A 17913-nucleotide genomic window follows, 5' to 3' on the forward strand; every position below is an offset into this window, starting at 1 on the left:
TAAAGTTACATTACATTTATTTTGACAAAATTTCAAATCGTATTGTGATCTTTATCTGTTCTAGCAGGTTTTGATTATTTACTAGCCTTCATTGATATTACATAGTGAAAAATTTCAATGTGCAGTGCATTCATGGTTTGATATTAAAACACAAAGAGGCGGCCTCGTACTGTTTGCAACAAAACAGCGTTTAGTATGCGGCGCAGGACAAGTAATAACTGTATAATCTTTTGAATGCGCTAAACGATCTCGGGCCGGGATGTTAAAGTGAATCGTGAGTGTACGATGTAGATGAGATGAGGATCGATGGTCGACCGCCTTCTGGTGGGCCGAGTGTGGGGCGGGCGCGGCGCGGGCGCGGGGCGCGGGCCGGGGCGCCGCCGGCGCAGTGCCTCTCTGGGCCCCGCGGCGAGCACACGTCTCGCACCCTCGACACGATACGTCACCCCACGCGACAGTTAGCGCGGCGCGCGAGTGGGCTCCGAGCCAGTGCTGGTGCAGACAGTGCAGTGCAGTGTGGTTGCTGGCGACCAGGCGCGGCATGCGGGCGCGCACCCGGCGCCGGCGCCCTGCGCCTCGCTGACCTCATGCGCCCGCGCACCTCGCGGCACGCGCCGCTGCTGCTCGCCCTCGCCCTCGCCTGCTTGCTGCAAGTATGTGCCTCCCAACCTGCGCTAACACCGTACACTCGATGGTGAAGTTACCTTTACAGTGCGATCCACCGGACAAAATATCGTTTTTAATTACTTATAGAGCGGCTTGTAGCCAAAAATTTGTCTTATACATTCCCGATCATGTCTCATAAAATAAAGATGTCAACAAAGACGTTCTTGGTTTAGCTAACATACGAATGGATAAGAGTCAGTAAGAGTTATCCACTTGAACTAAGCACGTAGACACGAAACTCAGGTTCCTAAAAGCATTAAAAACCGATAAGTATAGAAAAAAACGTTCATAAGTTTAAAAAATATTTAATTAAAGTGATCTGATAAAATTAAGTATGTAATGTGCCTTAATTGCAATCCTTAAAAAAGTGATGTTACATAATGTTCAAACAAAAATGCAAATTGTATTTGAAGAGGCAATATGGCTATGGAACATAATAGGGAGATAGTGGCCGAGAGTCGCGTGTGAGCGGCGCGGGCGCATTCATTGACCGTTTAATGTTCTTAATTAACGTGGAACTGACGGCCAGACTCGTGTCCTAACGACACATTATCTTGCATCTACCAGATCCCATACGCCTTAATACTTCCCAAGTGGGCTTAACTAATGTAGTTGGTCTGTGAAATCATTAAACAGACGAGAGCTTCCTTTCTCGCGGTAATCGCACTTTCACACTAACTGCATAAGTATTCCATCTGTGAAGGCTCCGAATGCAAGATGAGCGCGGCGGCACCTGTCCCCCAGTCCCCTTCATCAATCTTCCCATAACCTTCGGCGTTTGTTTCCAAATGTTCTCCAAACACGACCGCTCTCTGTCTACGGTGTCAAATTAAGTCAGAATTTATGATTATTGAATTTGAAGTCGAATCCTAGAATTGTTAAATTATTATTAATTTATTGTCAAATTGAGTTTTAAATTGCACGCCGAGAACCCGTTTCATTAATAATTTATGAGAAACATCGGAATCGACTGTAGACGAACTGCCCAGTCGTTGACCTGCGGACTCACGAGTGCTCAATCACAGAAGAGATCTTCCGATTCGACTGCCATCATACAAAATGTATGCAACACGCACATTTATTGAAGATGCGGGAAAACTGCTATAAATCGAGAGCAAGTTTTAAATCAAAATGTTAAAGTCCAATTTTGGATACTATGCTGAATAATAAAACTTATAATAATAATAATATAATAATAAATTCTTTATTTCGGGGTAACAAGGACCCAATATCACATTTTATAACAATTTTACAAAAAGAAATTCACAAAAACCTAATTACAAAAGTTAAAATTCAAATAAAATAAATAACTTATAAAGTTATGATTTACATCGAAGTTGAGGCATCTAGGTAACAAATTCTGTTATAAGTAGATATGATTTCTAATGCACCGCAGTATATCTCTTGTAGTTTCAGTGAGAATGATACATGTCAGCCATATAAAATCCATATTTGATAGACATATTATATTTTTATTAGATTCCAATTCAAACGACTGTTTGCGAATATTAAATATACTATCGATATTTTCAATAACATATATAAAAATACAATACATTAAAATGTGTGAGAGGTATTAATAAAATTCCTTTTTGATTGAAAGGCCCCCACAAGTGCGATTTGGTGAGGAATTCCGGAAGAACGCTAATATTCATCGCAGTTCTTGTACTACTCTCATGTTCGACTACTGGGTCACTATTGACCGAATCCATCGACCTATTTTGGCCATCGAACCTTGAAGAGACATAATTCAATTGAAATTAATTATAGTTTAAATAACCTAAAAAACACGCTTTTATTGCAAATTGAACTAAAAACTAGAAAATAATTTTTGATGGCAAAGCGTTTATTATAACTGTAGTTGCAGATGAAACAATCGATCATAATGAATCACCTCAAAACAAAATTGTAATAAAAAAATGATTCAATTCAGAGTAAAAAGCGTGGGGTGCTAAATATTTTAAAATATTACAATCATCATTGGTAACTATCTAGGATAGTTATGAACTACAGTAAAATGCATCGGTCCTTGATACCTATGCAAAGTTTCAAATTATTCAGACTTCTGGAAAAATTGTGTTCAAAGATTCCATTACATACATACATAGAAACAGGCGAAGCTAATAAAAGTGTGATAAAAATACCATAGATCATAAAGCTTTTATCATTTGTGTATACTGGTCATTCGTGCAAAGGCAATTAATTGATAATAAACCATATACCTGTCTATAGTCGTATATTCATATAAACGACAACACCATACTACGATACATAATATTATGACAATACCATATTACGATCTTAGCAAATTTTTGGGCTCGCGGTGTCATGCTCATTATTTATTATTAAGAAATTGAATGAATCTTGGGCCTCGGGGGAAACAAATAATCTACATATGTTATAAAGAGGAATTATTTATATATAATTATGTTCGTAATGTTTTCAGATAAAAACGAGCTGCTGGATCGATTTCAAAAATTATTTCACCATTAGAAAGTTGCAACTTCACTGAGTGACAGACGGTATAAGCCGGGGGAACTGCTAGAAGTCAAATAATATTTTACCAATATTTTCATTGCTAATAACAAAGTCTACGAAGAGTAAAAGTGATTCGCTAAGTTAAAAGCAACAGGAACATATACATATAAGCCCCTAATAGAGGGCTCTTTCAATAAATAAAATGTATAAACTGTCAACACACCAACACCACAACAGAACCTGACTATAGTTTGAAAGCTAGATGCTACTCAAAAGGAAAATATTAAATGATCTAAATGTAACTAATCAGTTTAAAATAAATTCCCAGAGTAATTGAGCTGAGTATAGTAGATAATGGAGAGAGTGATCCCTGTATGGTCACAGAATGCCGCGGTAATTGCGCGAGCCCCGCGCAGAATGAGCATTAAAAAGGCAAATGTAACGTGGTCTTCCGCCGCAGCCGAAGGTCTGACGGCGCGGGCGGCATTGCTGCGCGCGAACTTGGCGCTCGTATCCGCTCCCAGGCCCGAGCCATCGCAGAATGTGCTCTTACATTGTTGGGATACTAGTAGATGACGGCTATTTCCATTTATATATTCTTATCGAGATTGCTAGTGCTGCTTCAAGGAAAGCAGGTGAAGGCCGGAATCAAACTTTCCACCACATTTAAATTAATGAACCCCGACTTTTACTTATTTAAGTTGCTTTTAAATTGCGTACGTGAATGCTCAGCGATTTTTTTAATCTACTAGATTTCTGTATTTATGAGATTTCATTTAACATTTTGTTTTACTCTCAATACTTGTTAATTATTATCATGGTCACAACGAGTAAGCCACATCCTAAAGCACTTAATTTTTTATCTATACATAATATATAATTAAACAGTAACCAAACCATTTCTGTAAATTAAATATATTTTAAAATATTAACTGCTATGCAATATGCAGTTTTGTAGACCCCAAAACAATTGTTAGTAAATTTTTTTTTGCTTATGTGTACGTGCGTCATTGTAATAAAAATTCCTGGCAGATTTTGACAAAATATTATACGGTAATAATTTAATATTCGGTTAAACTTATAGACTACATTTAGGTTCAAAAACGAAAGTAAAACACAAATATGAAGACGTAAAAATATATATACCCCTTTATAAATATACCCCTTCTTCGAAAATCCACTAAATAACAACATTTTGCAGTGGTGTTTTGAAATGAAATAATCTAGAGCCCTTTTTCAAGTCTTACGAAATGTTATACCATTAGATAATTTATATGTTTACTAACTTGATATCTTTTAACACAACCAATTATTTTTCGTTTAGCTACTAGGCACTTGAAAATTTCAAGATTAATATGTCAGCACGTAGTTCTGTTGTTGTTTTTATCTGTAGTCTCGGCTAATTGGTCCGAAGTGGCCATGTGCGGCTGCGACAGTGGCATTGCCGGCCCCCAACACAACTCTGTTACAATACTGAGTATACGAGTACCACACACCCAATACACGAAACACCGCTGAACTAATATTTCAATAAATAAATAAATAAGTACAATTAAAACGACACCAAAATCTAAATCAGATTATATTATAGCTTAAATGCATTTAGCATCCAAGTACCCAGAAGGTATAATTTATAAACGATTGACACGTTTCACCTATTCGCTGGTTATGAGAAAAACCTCTGCACCAAAAAAGTCATATATTTGAGTCGTTTACCTTTAAATATTATAGCGTCCATTACCTAATTAATGTGATGTAACGCGATCAATAAAGTTATGTATTCTGGAGCCGTACAAGGCGCTGCAAGTGTGTCGGCCGCGGCGCTCGCCCCTGCTCCATAAGGCGAGCCGACATTTCGATCGGCACATTATTTTTAATGTCTGTCAACACTATATAATAAATCGATACTAAGGATCGCGCTACATCAGTCATTCGTTGATTTATCAATATTTTTAATATGTCTTTATGAATTGTATTTTACTATTGCTTATGATTAGAGCCTTTGTGTGTATGTTATATGGCATTTGGTTTCTGTTATGCCGCGCTAAAATGGATAACGACATATAACAAAAGAGAGGCAAACACATTCACATTTATATTATTACAGTAAAGTAACAAGATAAATTCGAAATGTAACTTGGATCGGAATACCTTAAAGTGCAATTTCACGTAAATAATAACAACACTATTAATAATTGCCAAACTGTGTCAATGAATAAGCTTTAAAATATTATAATACCAATTTCACCTATATAAGGTTCTACACATATGTTATATATAAAAAAAATTAACACAATCTTAAGATTGGTTTAACAATAACGCTTGGGTCAACCGAAACCGTTAGTAGTTTAGGTGTCACAATATACTTAGTTTAAAAAAAAAACTAAACCGCCATCAAATTGTGTGAGAGTACAAACCACAGGGAAAGGACCAGCTTTGATAGCTGGTATTAAAAAAGAAACATCAAAATTGTTTCACCCAGTTCTGACAAACACAAAATACATATACCTAAATAACAAACAAAAAACTTACAAAGAAATTGAGAACATCATCCATTTTTAAAGTCTGTTAAAACATTGAAAAAAGTACAAGCAAATTGCAAAATATTCGTAACCCAATTACTTCACTAGTTCATGAACACTTAGTTTTTTAATATTTAAAGTTGCGCCTGCGACTTTGTGCGTTCGTGAGGAGTGTGCAGCGAGCCTAACGCTTTGGCTCGCGATAATGTGCGTGGGAAAATCTGCGCCGCGAGCGCAGGGCGGCGCGGGGGCGGCGCGGGGGGGCGCGCGGGGGCGGGTCGCACTTTGAACTTGACAGCTGTCAACTTGACCGATACACGCACTCGCCCCGACCGACTGCACGCTGTCCTGTCGATCCATTGTTATCTACACTCGTACACTCTGGCAGGACACAGAAGGTTGATCACCTACTTGTCCGGTAAAAAAAATCTATCAGTGAAACAGATGTTTATCATCTGCCCCATACCCCACTAGGGGACACGGGACTTCACTTATCATAATCTAATTAAAACTTCTACTGGAGATTTTAACCGATCGAATAGTTTTTCGGAGCAATAAAGGGAACAGACTATACAAAAAGTAATTTATTCTGTATTAAAATCATATGAGCGCAATCGATACAAAAACATGTCCTTACAAATTAAATTGCAAATTATGTGTATAAGTGGGTTTCTAATTTACAAATATGCCAAAGCGTTTCACGTATGTGCTGGTATCAGTGCTGGTATTATATACACGCAGGTATGCAATAAGCATGTGCATTAATATCGAGCGGGGACATGCGGTCGCGCGGTATGCGCGGACATTCATAAATAACTGACCGAGGTCACACTCGAGACTGACGCTGCTTGTTTATTGATACGCTTCATGTATGTCGACTCAGACTCAGAAACTCCAAATGACTAAAAGTTTTAGTTTTATAATCTCTTAACTCACAAAAAGAATTGAACACCGAGACAGAGCAACGCGAAGACCAATGAAGCTAAATGTGGATACGTTCCTTTTGTTCAGCGTAATTTTTTGCAACACTGAATTTATCAGAGATATGACAAAATGTGAAGGCCAATATGCTTTAAATTCAAATGACGTAAAGTTACATTTGAGCTTTACAAAAAAATGTTATGCTACTTTATTAGGATTTTTCACCGACTAGACTTAGTATATCTATTATATATATCAAGGGTAATTTTAAGAAAAAAAAAAAGTAAACAGTAACAGAAAAATGATTTTGAATGAAGATCCCAAGTCGTCAGGTTTGAGTGAGGAGCTTACGGATAGGAAATCGTTACAACGTCATCAAATATCAATAATTCAAACCAAGTTTTTCTCGCTATTGAGAAAAAAAAACCCTAATTGATAAATGATTTTGCAATTATTAGCTTTTTTTTAATTTCATTTATCAGTAATTAACATGCCAATGCCATAACATACATAGCAATGAAAATTATATTATACCCTAAAAAAACAAAAATAAATAATGAAGGAGCTGACCAAAAGGACACTAAAAATCACACACACAAAACTGTCATATTTCGCAGATTTTTTAATGGTGATTTTGAAACGTTTTGTACTAGGTTTTGCAACGAGTTGTTTTCATTCACAACCTACCGGACAGCTATCTTTTGTGGCAGCAATAAACGAATCAGTAGCATAACATGCTTGTTAATATCGTCCATGTCCCCACCGTTAATTCACAAGGAGTTGGTTTATGTTTTTCTGCAGTAAAAACACGACATCAGCAAGCATAGATAGATAATTCGTGTCCTAAAATGTTTTGTAAACAATCGAAATGCACTGCGTATTATGTTATCTGTGGCACAGCGTATTTGCGCACTATCGTGCACGTAAATCCTTTCGACTAACGCTTCGCTGAACGCTGACAAGGAATATAATAGGAACACGTGTCCCGCTAGAAGGCGAGGCGTGCCACAGCCGTGGCGGTGGCGTGGGCGTGTGAAAGGGCAGCGGCTGGGCGGGGCCTCCGCTCCCCCGCCTCGCCGCCCTGCGCTTCAGTTTCACTCAACTTTCTATACTGAAATGGATGTTACGATCTGTTGTTCTTTTGTATTTGGTATATTTCTGTATCTTTCGTCTTTTTTCAAAATGTAAAGCATCATCATTACTGACGGTTTTAAATTCTTTAAATTGATTTTCACTTTACAACGACAACTAAGCTTTCAAAAGATATTAAAATAGTATTATATATCTTCGCACAATATTTTTCACACTACTTTCTAAGTACCTAGCAATAAAATCTATCTATACCTACAATTAGTAAGGCACTCTCAAAACAAAGAATGTAATAAAATAACATATAAATAAAGAATAAAAATATAGACTTATAACAAAAAATCACCAAGTAATCATTTTATCAACACAAAGAGCCTCCATAGGTTTTAGTATAAATACAGTTTAGCGAGAAGCGAAGCGAAGAGCGTGTTAGGTTGACTGTGTGTGTGTGACCAACGTAGAGTATCGACTTAAGGGCATTTCCCACTAGCATTGGTTGATTCTAGTCTAAACAAAGGCATTAGGAATAAACTAAGTTCAACTAGAAAAAACGGAAACGGAACATAGAGTCAAATTTTGGTCAAGGCCTCGGATCTCTAGAAATAAAGCGTCAAATACCTCGATTCCACATGTGCTGGGAAATTTTTTTTAGAAATCCTCTCGGTCATATTTTACTTATTAAAATGTTGGTCGTTGATAATTTAATATTTGAAGGTTTAGTTAAATAATGAGAGCAATATCAATCGTAGCGCGCGGCGGGGGCGGGCGTGTTCGAGCTGCAGATCCTCGAGTTCTCCAACTATCGGCTGCAGCTGGCGTCGGGCAACTGCTGCGGCGGCGGCGGCGCGCCAGCGGCGGGGGCGGGCGGCGTGTGCGCGCGCGCCTGCCGCACGCGCTTCGCGCTGTGCCTCAAGGAGTACCAGTCGGCGGCAGCGCCGGGCGCGTGCTCGTTCGGCCGCGCCGCCTCGCCCGTGCTGGGCACCGACTCCTTCAGGCTGTCCGACCCGCTCTACACACTGGCGCTGCCCTTCTCTTTCCGCTGGACCGTAAGTGTCCTCACCCTTCTGCTGTTCCGATGTTCCAAAAATTCTTAAATATCCTAAACGTGTCATAGTATAGAAAACTACAATCCTTTGAAATAAGCTAAAGTATCAATAATAATTAAAACGCTGTGATTAAAAACAAACAAATCTAATCTAAAATATTAAATGATAATAAGAATAACACACACTTACTTTTTTCAGCGCTCTTTCACTCTGATCCTGCAAGCCTACGACGACTACAACTACACTGACCCCGGTATGTAACGATCTTTATATTCTTAAGTGAACCAAGTAGTATACTCGTACTTGTTATATTCTAATTTTCCAATACATCTTAGTTCCATCTATTTGTGTTTCATTTTTATCATACTAACGGAACTCTGTCACTTCTGCGATTTATTAATAAAGCTGAATCCGCAATCAATGGCAGTTTCCGCAGAACTATTACTGATAAGATCACTAACGTACGCCCGGTGGGGGTTGCAGAGGAGACGGGGCTGATCGAGGAGGCGTGGTGGTCGGGCATCGTGGAGCCGGGCGCGGAGTGGCACGCGCTGCGGCACGCGGGCGCCGCCGCCGCGCTCGCCTACCGCGTGCGCGTGCTGTGCCAGCCCAACTACTACAACACCACCTGCACCACCTTCTGCCGCGCGCGCGACGACAAGTTCGGCCACTACGCGTGCTCGCCCGCGGGCGACAAGCGCTGCCTGCCCGGCTGGCAGGGCGACAACTGCGAGAAACGTGAGTCTTTGCGCCGCTCCAGAATGTACATAACACTGTAATGTACATAAAAATAAATTTTTGTCATCTCGTACAATTCAATCATTAAAACAGTAATATATGATAATTTCGATTATTTGTTTTTCAGCGGTGTGTAAGGACGGTTGCCATCCACAACATGGGCGCTGCGACAAACCTGGAGAATGCCTGTAAGTAATTCATTTGTCTTGCGGATTAGCCGAGTGTGTGTACTTGGAAGCTCACTACCGTGTTGTGCGCAGGTGCCGGCCGGGCTGGCGGGGCGAGCTGTGCGCGCAGTGCCAGCCCTACCCGGGCTGCAAGCACGGCTACTGCAACGGCTCCTCGTGGGACTGCACCTGCGACACCAACTGGGGCGGCATCCTCTGCGACCAAGGTACTCCAACACCATTTGCTCTTGATAAAAGGATTTAAAACATATGTTTATTGAATGCTTAGTCGATTTTATTTGGCATGCTTGATATTGAACTGTGCAATGGATGTGTGTGAGAGGTGTCCAACGAATGTATAGGATGCAATCGAAATACTTTTTTTAATACGACGGTCCAGTAATTCCTGTTTTCTCATTGTAATGATATTCAAACTAGATAAAATATCCAAGCCCTAGAGGGACACCCTAACCAAAATAAATAAATAGGTAAAATTTGGTTCTAGCACCATGAGTTCGTTTTGTGGCGACAGTTCTAACATAAAATAATAACAATGTATATTTTCAGACTTGAACTACTGCGGGACCCACGAGCCGTGCCAGAACGGCGGCACGTGCGAGAACACGGCGCCGGACCAGTACCTGTGCACGTGCGCGGAGGGCTTCTCGGGCGCGGACTGCGAGCGCGTGGACAACCCGTGCGCGCCGCAGCCCTGCGCGCACGGCGCCTGCTCGCTCGCCGCCGCGCCCGCCGGCTTCAGCTGCGCGTGCGAGCGCGGCTGGGGCGGCCCGCTGTGCGACGTCGACGTGGACGACTGCGCCTCGGCGCCCTGCCGCAACGGCGCGCTCTGCCGCGACCGCCTCGACGCCTTCCACTGCGACTGCGCGCCCGGCTGGAAGGGGCCCACCTGCACTGAAGGTATACTCTATGTATATGCCGCACTCGACTACTTCATTACCCTATATTATATTATGGCATAGCCTCTTTTTTAAACCGCGTTGTGCCATGAGTAGCCTGAATGATATTGAGTGAGATTAAATAAATTGATGGGAGAATCCGTAGGTTGTTTATACACAAAATAGGGAAACCTATAACCATCTGACAAGAAAGTGTTCGTCATATTTTCAACATTTTTTCAGTCAAAATTCTTTTTGACATTTGAATCGCTCTACACTCTACCATTCTATTGTACTATATTGGCATAAAAACGCACCCAACCTATGTGAAATGCCAACAATATATTAGGTAGTTGACATTATATGACAGTCGCAGACGAGTATACATAAGCTATAGAGCGCGGCTGTCACGTCCTTCCGTTGTGCCTCTCGTAAGCAGATTTGTTGTACCTAGATACTTTTTTGTGATAAAGGCCTTGATAGTGACTTTCCATGACTTAATATATTTACATACAGATTTAATATCGGTTATTAATAATTATTTTTATGTCATAGCGGGCAACTGAGCTAGTGGCTCGCTTGATGGTAAGCGATCACCACCGCCCATGAACATCCGCACAGGTAGCGCCTCTTTTATGGGGTAAGGGAAAAGGAAAAGATTAACGACTGGAAAGAAGGAATGGAGGAAAAGGAAACGTTCATCCGGATCGCAGCTTGCTTATGTATACTCTAAAGTTGGTATTTTATAGATTTGGCTAGGCAAGATTTCCAACTCCTTAACTGGAATTTCGCCCAGGAAATGATGTCAGTATTTTGGGTTTAGCATGCGTGTTACATCTTATATCCCGTGGATATGACAGCGTGAATATGACGTGGTAACGTTATTGGTATATTGGTTATCAGACGTGGATGAATGCACCGAGATCACGGGAGGGCCGGAAGGTTCGCTGGGCCCGTGCGTGAACGCGGCGGCGTGCAACAACACCGGCGGCGGCTACGCGTGCGCCTGCCTGGCGGGCTGGACCGGCCGCGACTGCGACCAAAACGTGGACGACTGCACGGGCCAGTGCCTCAACGGCGCCACGTGCATCGACCTCGTCGACGACTTCCACTGCGCGTGCGCGGCGGGCTACGCGGGCCGCACGTGCGCGCGCGACGTGGACGACTGCGCCTCCCGCCCGTGCCGCCACGGCGGCGAGTGCGTCGACTTGCTGGACGCTTACCGCTGCATCTGCCCCGTCGGCTTCTCCGGCACTGACTGCGAGGTTCGTTGTGATGTTCCTCTTTTGAGAATTCAACTCGCTTGTCTCGATCTCATTTTCTTCTAAACCTTTTTATTAACCTGTTTAACATTTTATTAAACTTTCTCAGGCGCCACTAACCAACTAAACGATCTCTGCTTCTAGCTTACCTCCTGTTACGGACGATACTGCTCGGTGAGTTGGTATACATTAACATTGATTTGACGTGAGTTAGTATAACTTGGTGAACATTACCGTCTTAATGTCAAAGCCACTAAAGTATATGATCTGGCACAGGACGACCGCGACCACTGCGCGGGGGCGCCGTGCGCGAACGGCGCGCCGTGCTACACCGCGCAGAGCGACTACTACTGCCACTGCGCGCCGGGCTGGGCCGGCAAGAACTGCACGCAGCGAGCCGCAAGAGAACGTATGCCCCTATTTGATTTCATTTTATAATTTGCTGCACCGCCAGTGGGTTGGACTACGCGGTTTCAGCCGCGTAGGCTTCGTTCCCGTTGCCGTACGGTTTCCACCGATTAAAACTAGCCTCCTCAACTCAACGTCCCTTCTCAACTTAAGAGTTAAGTTTTTATCTCTGTACTAAATTTTATCCAAATCAATTCAGTGGTTTAGGCGTGAGGAAGAGACAGACAGAGTCACTTTCGAATTTCTAATTATAGAGAGTGTCTAATACAATTAACAGGACATAACATAGAATATTCATCTTACAGAAATAGATGAATGTGTGCCAAATCCTTGCCATAACAACGGAACCTGCACGAGCGGCGCCGCGGGCTACACCTGCGCCTGCCGCGACGGTTGGACCGGTGAGTGACTGCAATGCTGTAACTGCAAACATTACATACGATAAATATCGAACTGATACTATCCTAAATTCTACTTATGCTTGCAGGTGAGACGTGTTCTGTGCTGGACGAGCCGCACTGCGAGGTGCCGTGCGCCAACGGCGGTACGTGCGCGCGAGCTTCCCCGCCTCCCGCGCCGCCCGCACCCCTCGCACCCCACGCACCATCCGCGCCCGCGCGCTGCGTGTGCGCGCCCGGCTGGGCCGGCGCCGCCTGCGACGTGCCCATCGCCCCACCGGTATGACACATCACATATTCTACTATTATTGTATTCTACGAAGACTAATTTTAATTTGTAATCCACCCAAAAAATTACGTTTGACATCGATTTGCGGAAACACGTTCATTGCGCTTTCTGCAATGAAGTTATAACCGAATTAGGTGTCTTTTCGGTGATAATTCAAAAAAAATTCAAAAAATTGCCTATGCATAAAGTACTGTTTTTGGTACGTTTATAATATGTATATGAGTATAACGTATGTGGGAGTCGAACACGTTTCGACACGAATTGGGCCAGCTTGCACCGGGGAAGTACCAAACACCCACAGAAAACCAGCGTGAAATAGTAGCATGTTACTGTTCTTCGTTCGGTGAGTGGGGGAGCCGGAGCTCCATGTCCTTTTCCTTAACCTTCCCAGTGCTTTCCTTTATTCCTCTCATCAATCCTTTCCTAATCCTTTCCCAATTAAAGTCGGCAATCTATTTTTAGAGGCGAAAGGTCTGCAATTGACCTTAGGCCTCTCCAAATGTTCATGGGCGGTGGTAGCGCTTCAACAACAACAACAAGCAACATCAGGCGACCCACCAGCTCCATTGCCTACTATGACATAAAAAAAAGGAAGTGGAAGTAAAAATATTAAGACAAAAAGGAAAACTAAATGTTTTTAAGTTAGTGTTAGTTAGGTTGAGTGGTCTTGGTACATGTGGGCTAATATTGCTTAATAATAATTGACATACCTATAATGGCATCATATTGGGCAGGTGGTTCCCGTAGCAGCGGTGACGGCAGCGGCGCCAGGCAGCTGCTCCTGCCTCCACGGCGGCACGTGCGTGTCGGTGGGCGGCGCGTGGGCGTGCGCCTGCCGCGCGGGCTGGGGCGGCGCGCACTGCGAGCGCGCCGCAGACGGCTGCGCGTCCAGCCCGTGCCGCCACGGCCGCTGCGTGGGCGGCGCGGGCTGGTGGGCTTGCGAGTGCGCGCCGGGCTGGGCCGGGCCCGATTGCGCGGCGCCGGCCTGCGACCCGCCTTGTCCCGCACCGGCCGTCTGCTCCGCTGCCGCGCCCGCTGCGCGTTGCGTATGCCCGCCGCCGCCCGCTAGACTTGCGAGGCGCTGTCTCGAGTGTGAGTTATACATCGTTCTTATTTTATTACTTAATAACATTATCTTCAATTTAAAAATCTCGTGTGGATGAAGACTACATACACCTTGTGACAGATTTTCATTTCAATGTCATTTTACGATTACATAGGTCATTAACATACTAGGTTTCTTGCTATTTTGAATGTATATAGTTTCTTTCGTTGTTATTCTTCGTTTTTACATATTACTCTGAACAATGATCTCCCTTTTCAATCAGTATATTGAATGTTGCAGTAATAGCCGGCTTAGGTGAAGAGAGTGGTGACATCGCCGGTGCATCAGACAGCGGTCTCGAGGGCTTTGAGAGCAATGTGGAAGCAGCGGCGGTGGCGGGCACGAGCGGGGCGTGCATCGACAACGGCACGTGGTGGTGGGGCTGCAACGCGTGTCGGTGCGTGGCCGGCGCGCCCGTGTGCACGCGCCTGTGGTGCGGCCTGGCGGACTGCCTAGCGCCCGCCGCTTTGCCGTGCCACGCGGATGAGGTGAGCACGGAGTGTGCATTACATAATAATACAACGAAATAGTACTGACAGAACGACATATTAAACTATTTTTCATGACTTTTGTGGAATATTATTGATTTATTTGCTGTTTAATTTGTTATGGTCTTCAGCTTAGTGGAGAGCTTCGTCCATAGCGTCCAGCTGGACATCCCCAGCTGTTGGGTCACCTGATCTGCCCATCTTCTCGGACTGCGGTCTCTCGGTCTCTTGCCTTCTACTTTTCCAGTAACAGTCTAAACTATAATAACTCTCTAGACTATCGAAATTGCTGCGCGCAATATGGCACTAAGTACTGAAGTACGCGCTTTAGGCATTCAGTGGAGAGACGAGGTTGGTTGAGCATACCTAGCTCACTCAGAATAGATGCGTTGGTTCTCCGCGCTGTCCATGGGATTTTCAGCATTTTGCGCCAACACCACATTTCAAATGCATCTATTCTTTGTCTGTCAGCTGCCTTTATCGTCCATGTTTCAGCGCCATAAAGGAATATAGAACTAAGGTGCGGACGATGTGTATTTTGGTGCGTCTATTGACATTACTGGTCTTCCATATCCGATTGAGCTGATTCATGACTGTTTTGGACATTCCAATGCAACGACGGATTTCTGGTTCGCAGTTTCCCCTTTTATTAATGAGTGCCCCAAGGTAGACGAATTCATCTACGGTATCATAGTCGTTTAGTGCATTAGTGCGGGGAATCGTTGCGAATCGGTCGACGTACATCAGCTTTGTTTTGCGTTTGTTGATCGATAGTCCCATTTCTTGACTAACTGTTTCCACACGTAAGAGTAGGTTCACCATTTCGGACTCCGAAGCGGCGAATAATGTAGCGTCGTCCGCGTAGCGAAGGTTGGATATTTTGTTGCCTCCTTTTTTGACACCGCCGTCCAAACCATCCAATGTTTTACACATTATCTGTTCTCCATAGATATTGAAAAGGATGGGTGAGATTACATATCCTTGCCGCACACCTTTCTGAAATTCAAATAAGCTGGACTTCCTGGTCCCCAGTTTTTCAGTTCCAGAACTTGATTCGTATAGGTAATAATGTAAGAGTGATAATCTGATTTGGTACTCCTGTGTCTTCTAGCACTTTCCATAGTTGCCGCCACCTTACGCAATCAAATGCTTTCCGGTAGTCAACAAAGCACATTACCACGGGGATGTTGTATTCATAGCATTTTTCTACGATTTTCCTAACATTTAGGATCTGTTCTCTGGTCCCTTTGCCTTTGACAAAACCAGTTTGTTCTTTCGGTATCTGCCAGCCCAAGAAGGATCGAAGTCGGCCATTTAATATGTGCAATAAAACTTTGCTAGTGTGTGATATTAGAGCGATGGTTCCATAATTATCAGAGATTCTTGCAGTTCCTTTCTTGTGAAGAGGTAAAATAGATGACATTGTCCAATCGGCTAGTCATTCGCAAGTTTTTCACACTTCATTACAGATAGCTGGTACTTATTGGCATGAGCTTCTATATCTTTCCACATTTCTTCAAAGTAGTTGTTTCCATCACGTCGACAACGTAGTTGAATTTCTTTATTCACACATCACAAGCATCACAAGCAGTTGATGGTCACTGCCACAATCAGCTCCCGGAAATGTTCAGACATTTGTGACGGACGACTTCCACCTATAGGGGACTATAATGTAGTAAATTTGGTTGCGATATCGGTCTCCAGGTGACTTCCATGTGTAGAGTCGACGTTTGTGGTGCTTAAAGCAGGTGTTAGTTACCATATTACGTTCTACACAAAAGTCAATGAACTCTTTCATCATTAGAAACCTGCAATTACACAGAGTGATAAAGGCTATATATGTACCGCGGGTGAAACCGGGACGAACATAAATTTGAATGTGGTCATTTCCAGGTGTGCGTACCGGCAGCGCCGTCGCTGTGCCTGCGCGGGCCGTGCGCGCCGCTGGGCGAGTGCCGGCGCGTGGCGGGACGACGCGTGGAGCCGCCCGCGCTGCCCGCGCCGGCCGCGTGCTGGCCCGGCGCGCGGGGCTCCCCGCCGCCCGGATGTGCGCGCGCCGAGCTGCGCCTGGCCCGCGAGCGGCTCGCCCGCGGCGCGCACGTGGAGCGCGCGTGCGCGGCGCTGAGGCGCGCGCTCGCCGCCGCGCTGGCTGACCGCGAGCCGCCCGCGCCACCGCTCACTCTGCTCTGTGATCTCGCTCCCGATGATGACGACGCCCTCGATCTTGCCCTCGTGAGTTGCTCAACCCGGGATTTTAGAATATAGTCTAATTTGATCCTAATTTATGTATTTTTTTATTATTAACATACAAAAGTGAGTCCCTCACGCGTCCCTGGGTCTTTAGTAATCTACGATCTGGCTGCAAAATCTCTACGTTCACAGCGTAGTTAATCAAATTCATATATTTACATTCATTTATGATTAAGAAAATGTATGGATAATAGCTGCGCCGCGACTGTTTCGCAGCCAGTTGGAAACAGGTGTATTTATACGTTCATTCGCATGTTAATTATATTAAATTTTAATATGAAATGAAATGAAATGATTTATTTATTCCATATTTAAACACTACAATCAAATATATATACTGTTATATACTATATATATATATATATATATATATATATATATATAATTATATACTGTTTACAAATGGCCGCAAATTAGGGTTGCGAGCTGTTAAACACTCGAGGTATTCGAGATAAAGTGAAAGAGAGGTAGCGCGCAACACCACTTATTAAAAGAAAATGGCCTGTGCCCACATTTGTTTTATATAAAGACAACCTTCCAAGTTTCAAACGTACGAATGTAAATCTATATCTCAAAAAGACTGAACTATAAAAATTATAAATTGTGAAATTTTTCCCTTTTGCAGTGGGCAGGTGAGGAAGAAAGCACCGAAGGCCCAACGGGCGAGGAGACCAGCGCTCTCGCGAGCGCAGTGCGGGCGCTCAGCGAGCTCGTGGCACGGCGGCGCATGGCGCAGCACGCACTGCTCGGCGCCGCGCTGCGCCTGCGCGTGTCGCCCGGTGTCGAGCCGCCCGCCGCCGGCCCCAGCGCGCCGCCTGACCCGCCCGCTAGCTCCGGAACCATGCTGGCGCTGGCCGCCACGCTACCTTTGCTGTTGTTGGGCGGCGGCGCGGCGGCGGCCTTGCTCGTGCGCCGCCGTCGTGCCGCCGCCGCCGCAGAGCGCATGCGCCGCCACGACGAGGAGAAGTCAAACAACCTGCAGAACGAAGAGAACCTGAGGCGGTACGCGAACCCGCTTCGCGAGGAGCGCGCGCGCGACGCCGACGAGCTGCCGCGCGCGCACTCGCTGTACAAGGCGCAGAACGCAGACGCTCGCAACAACACGCCGCCGCGCGACAAGGAGCTGACGAAGCGCGCGCTCCCACCGCCGGAACCGCCGCCTGCGCGCCACCCGCCGCCCGAGCGCCTCA

General features: G+C 44.4%; 1 protein-coding gene across 1 annotated transcript; it reads left to right on the top strand.

The window, feature by feature from the left end:
- Nucleotides 1-372: 372 nt before the first annotated feature.
- LOC119828481 (protein serrate) lies at nucleotides 373-17907 on the top strand (the record flags this gene model as incomplete). Its single annotated transcript, XM_038350643.1, has 15 exons — nucleotides 373-653; nucleotides 8426-8722; nucleotides 8921-8975; nucleotides 9206-9460; nucleotides 9588-9648; nucleotides 9721-9854; nucleotides 10195-10545; nucleotides 11427-11788; nucleotides 12062-12194; nucleotides 12499-12594; nucleotides 12681-12871; nucleotides 13615-13972; nucleotides 14226-14473; nucleotides 16367-16705; nucleotides 17349-17907. Coding segments are annotated over exons 1-15 (3505 nt in total), but the record flags the coding sequence as incomplete, so codon positions are not given.
- Nucleotides 17908-17913: the final 6 nt, after the last annotated feature.

This window comes from Zerene cesonia, chromosome 8 (genome assembly GCF_012273895.1).
Source record: "Zerene cesonia ecotype Mississippi chromosome 8, Zerene_cesonia_1.1, whole genome shotgun sequence".
NCBI lineage: Eukaryota > Metazoa > Arthropoda > Insecta > Lepidoptera > Pieridae > Zerene > Zerene cesonia.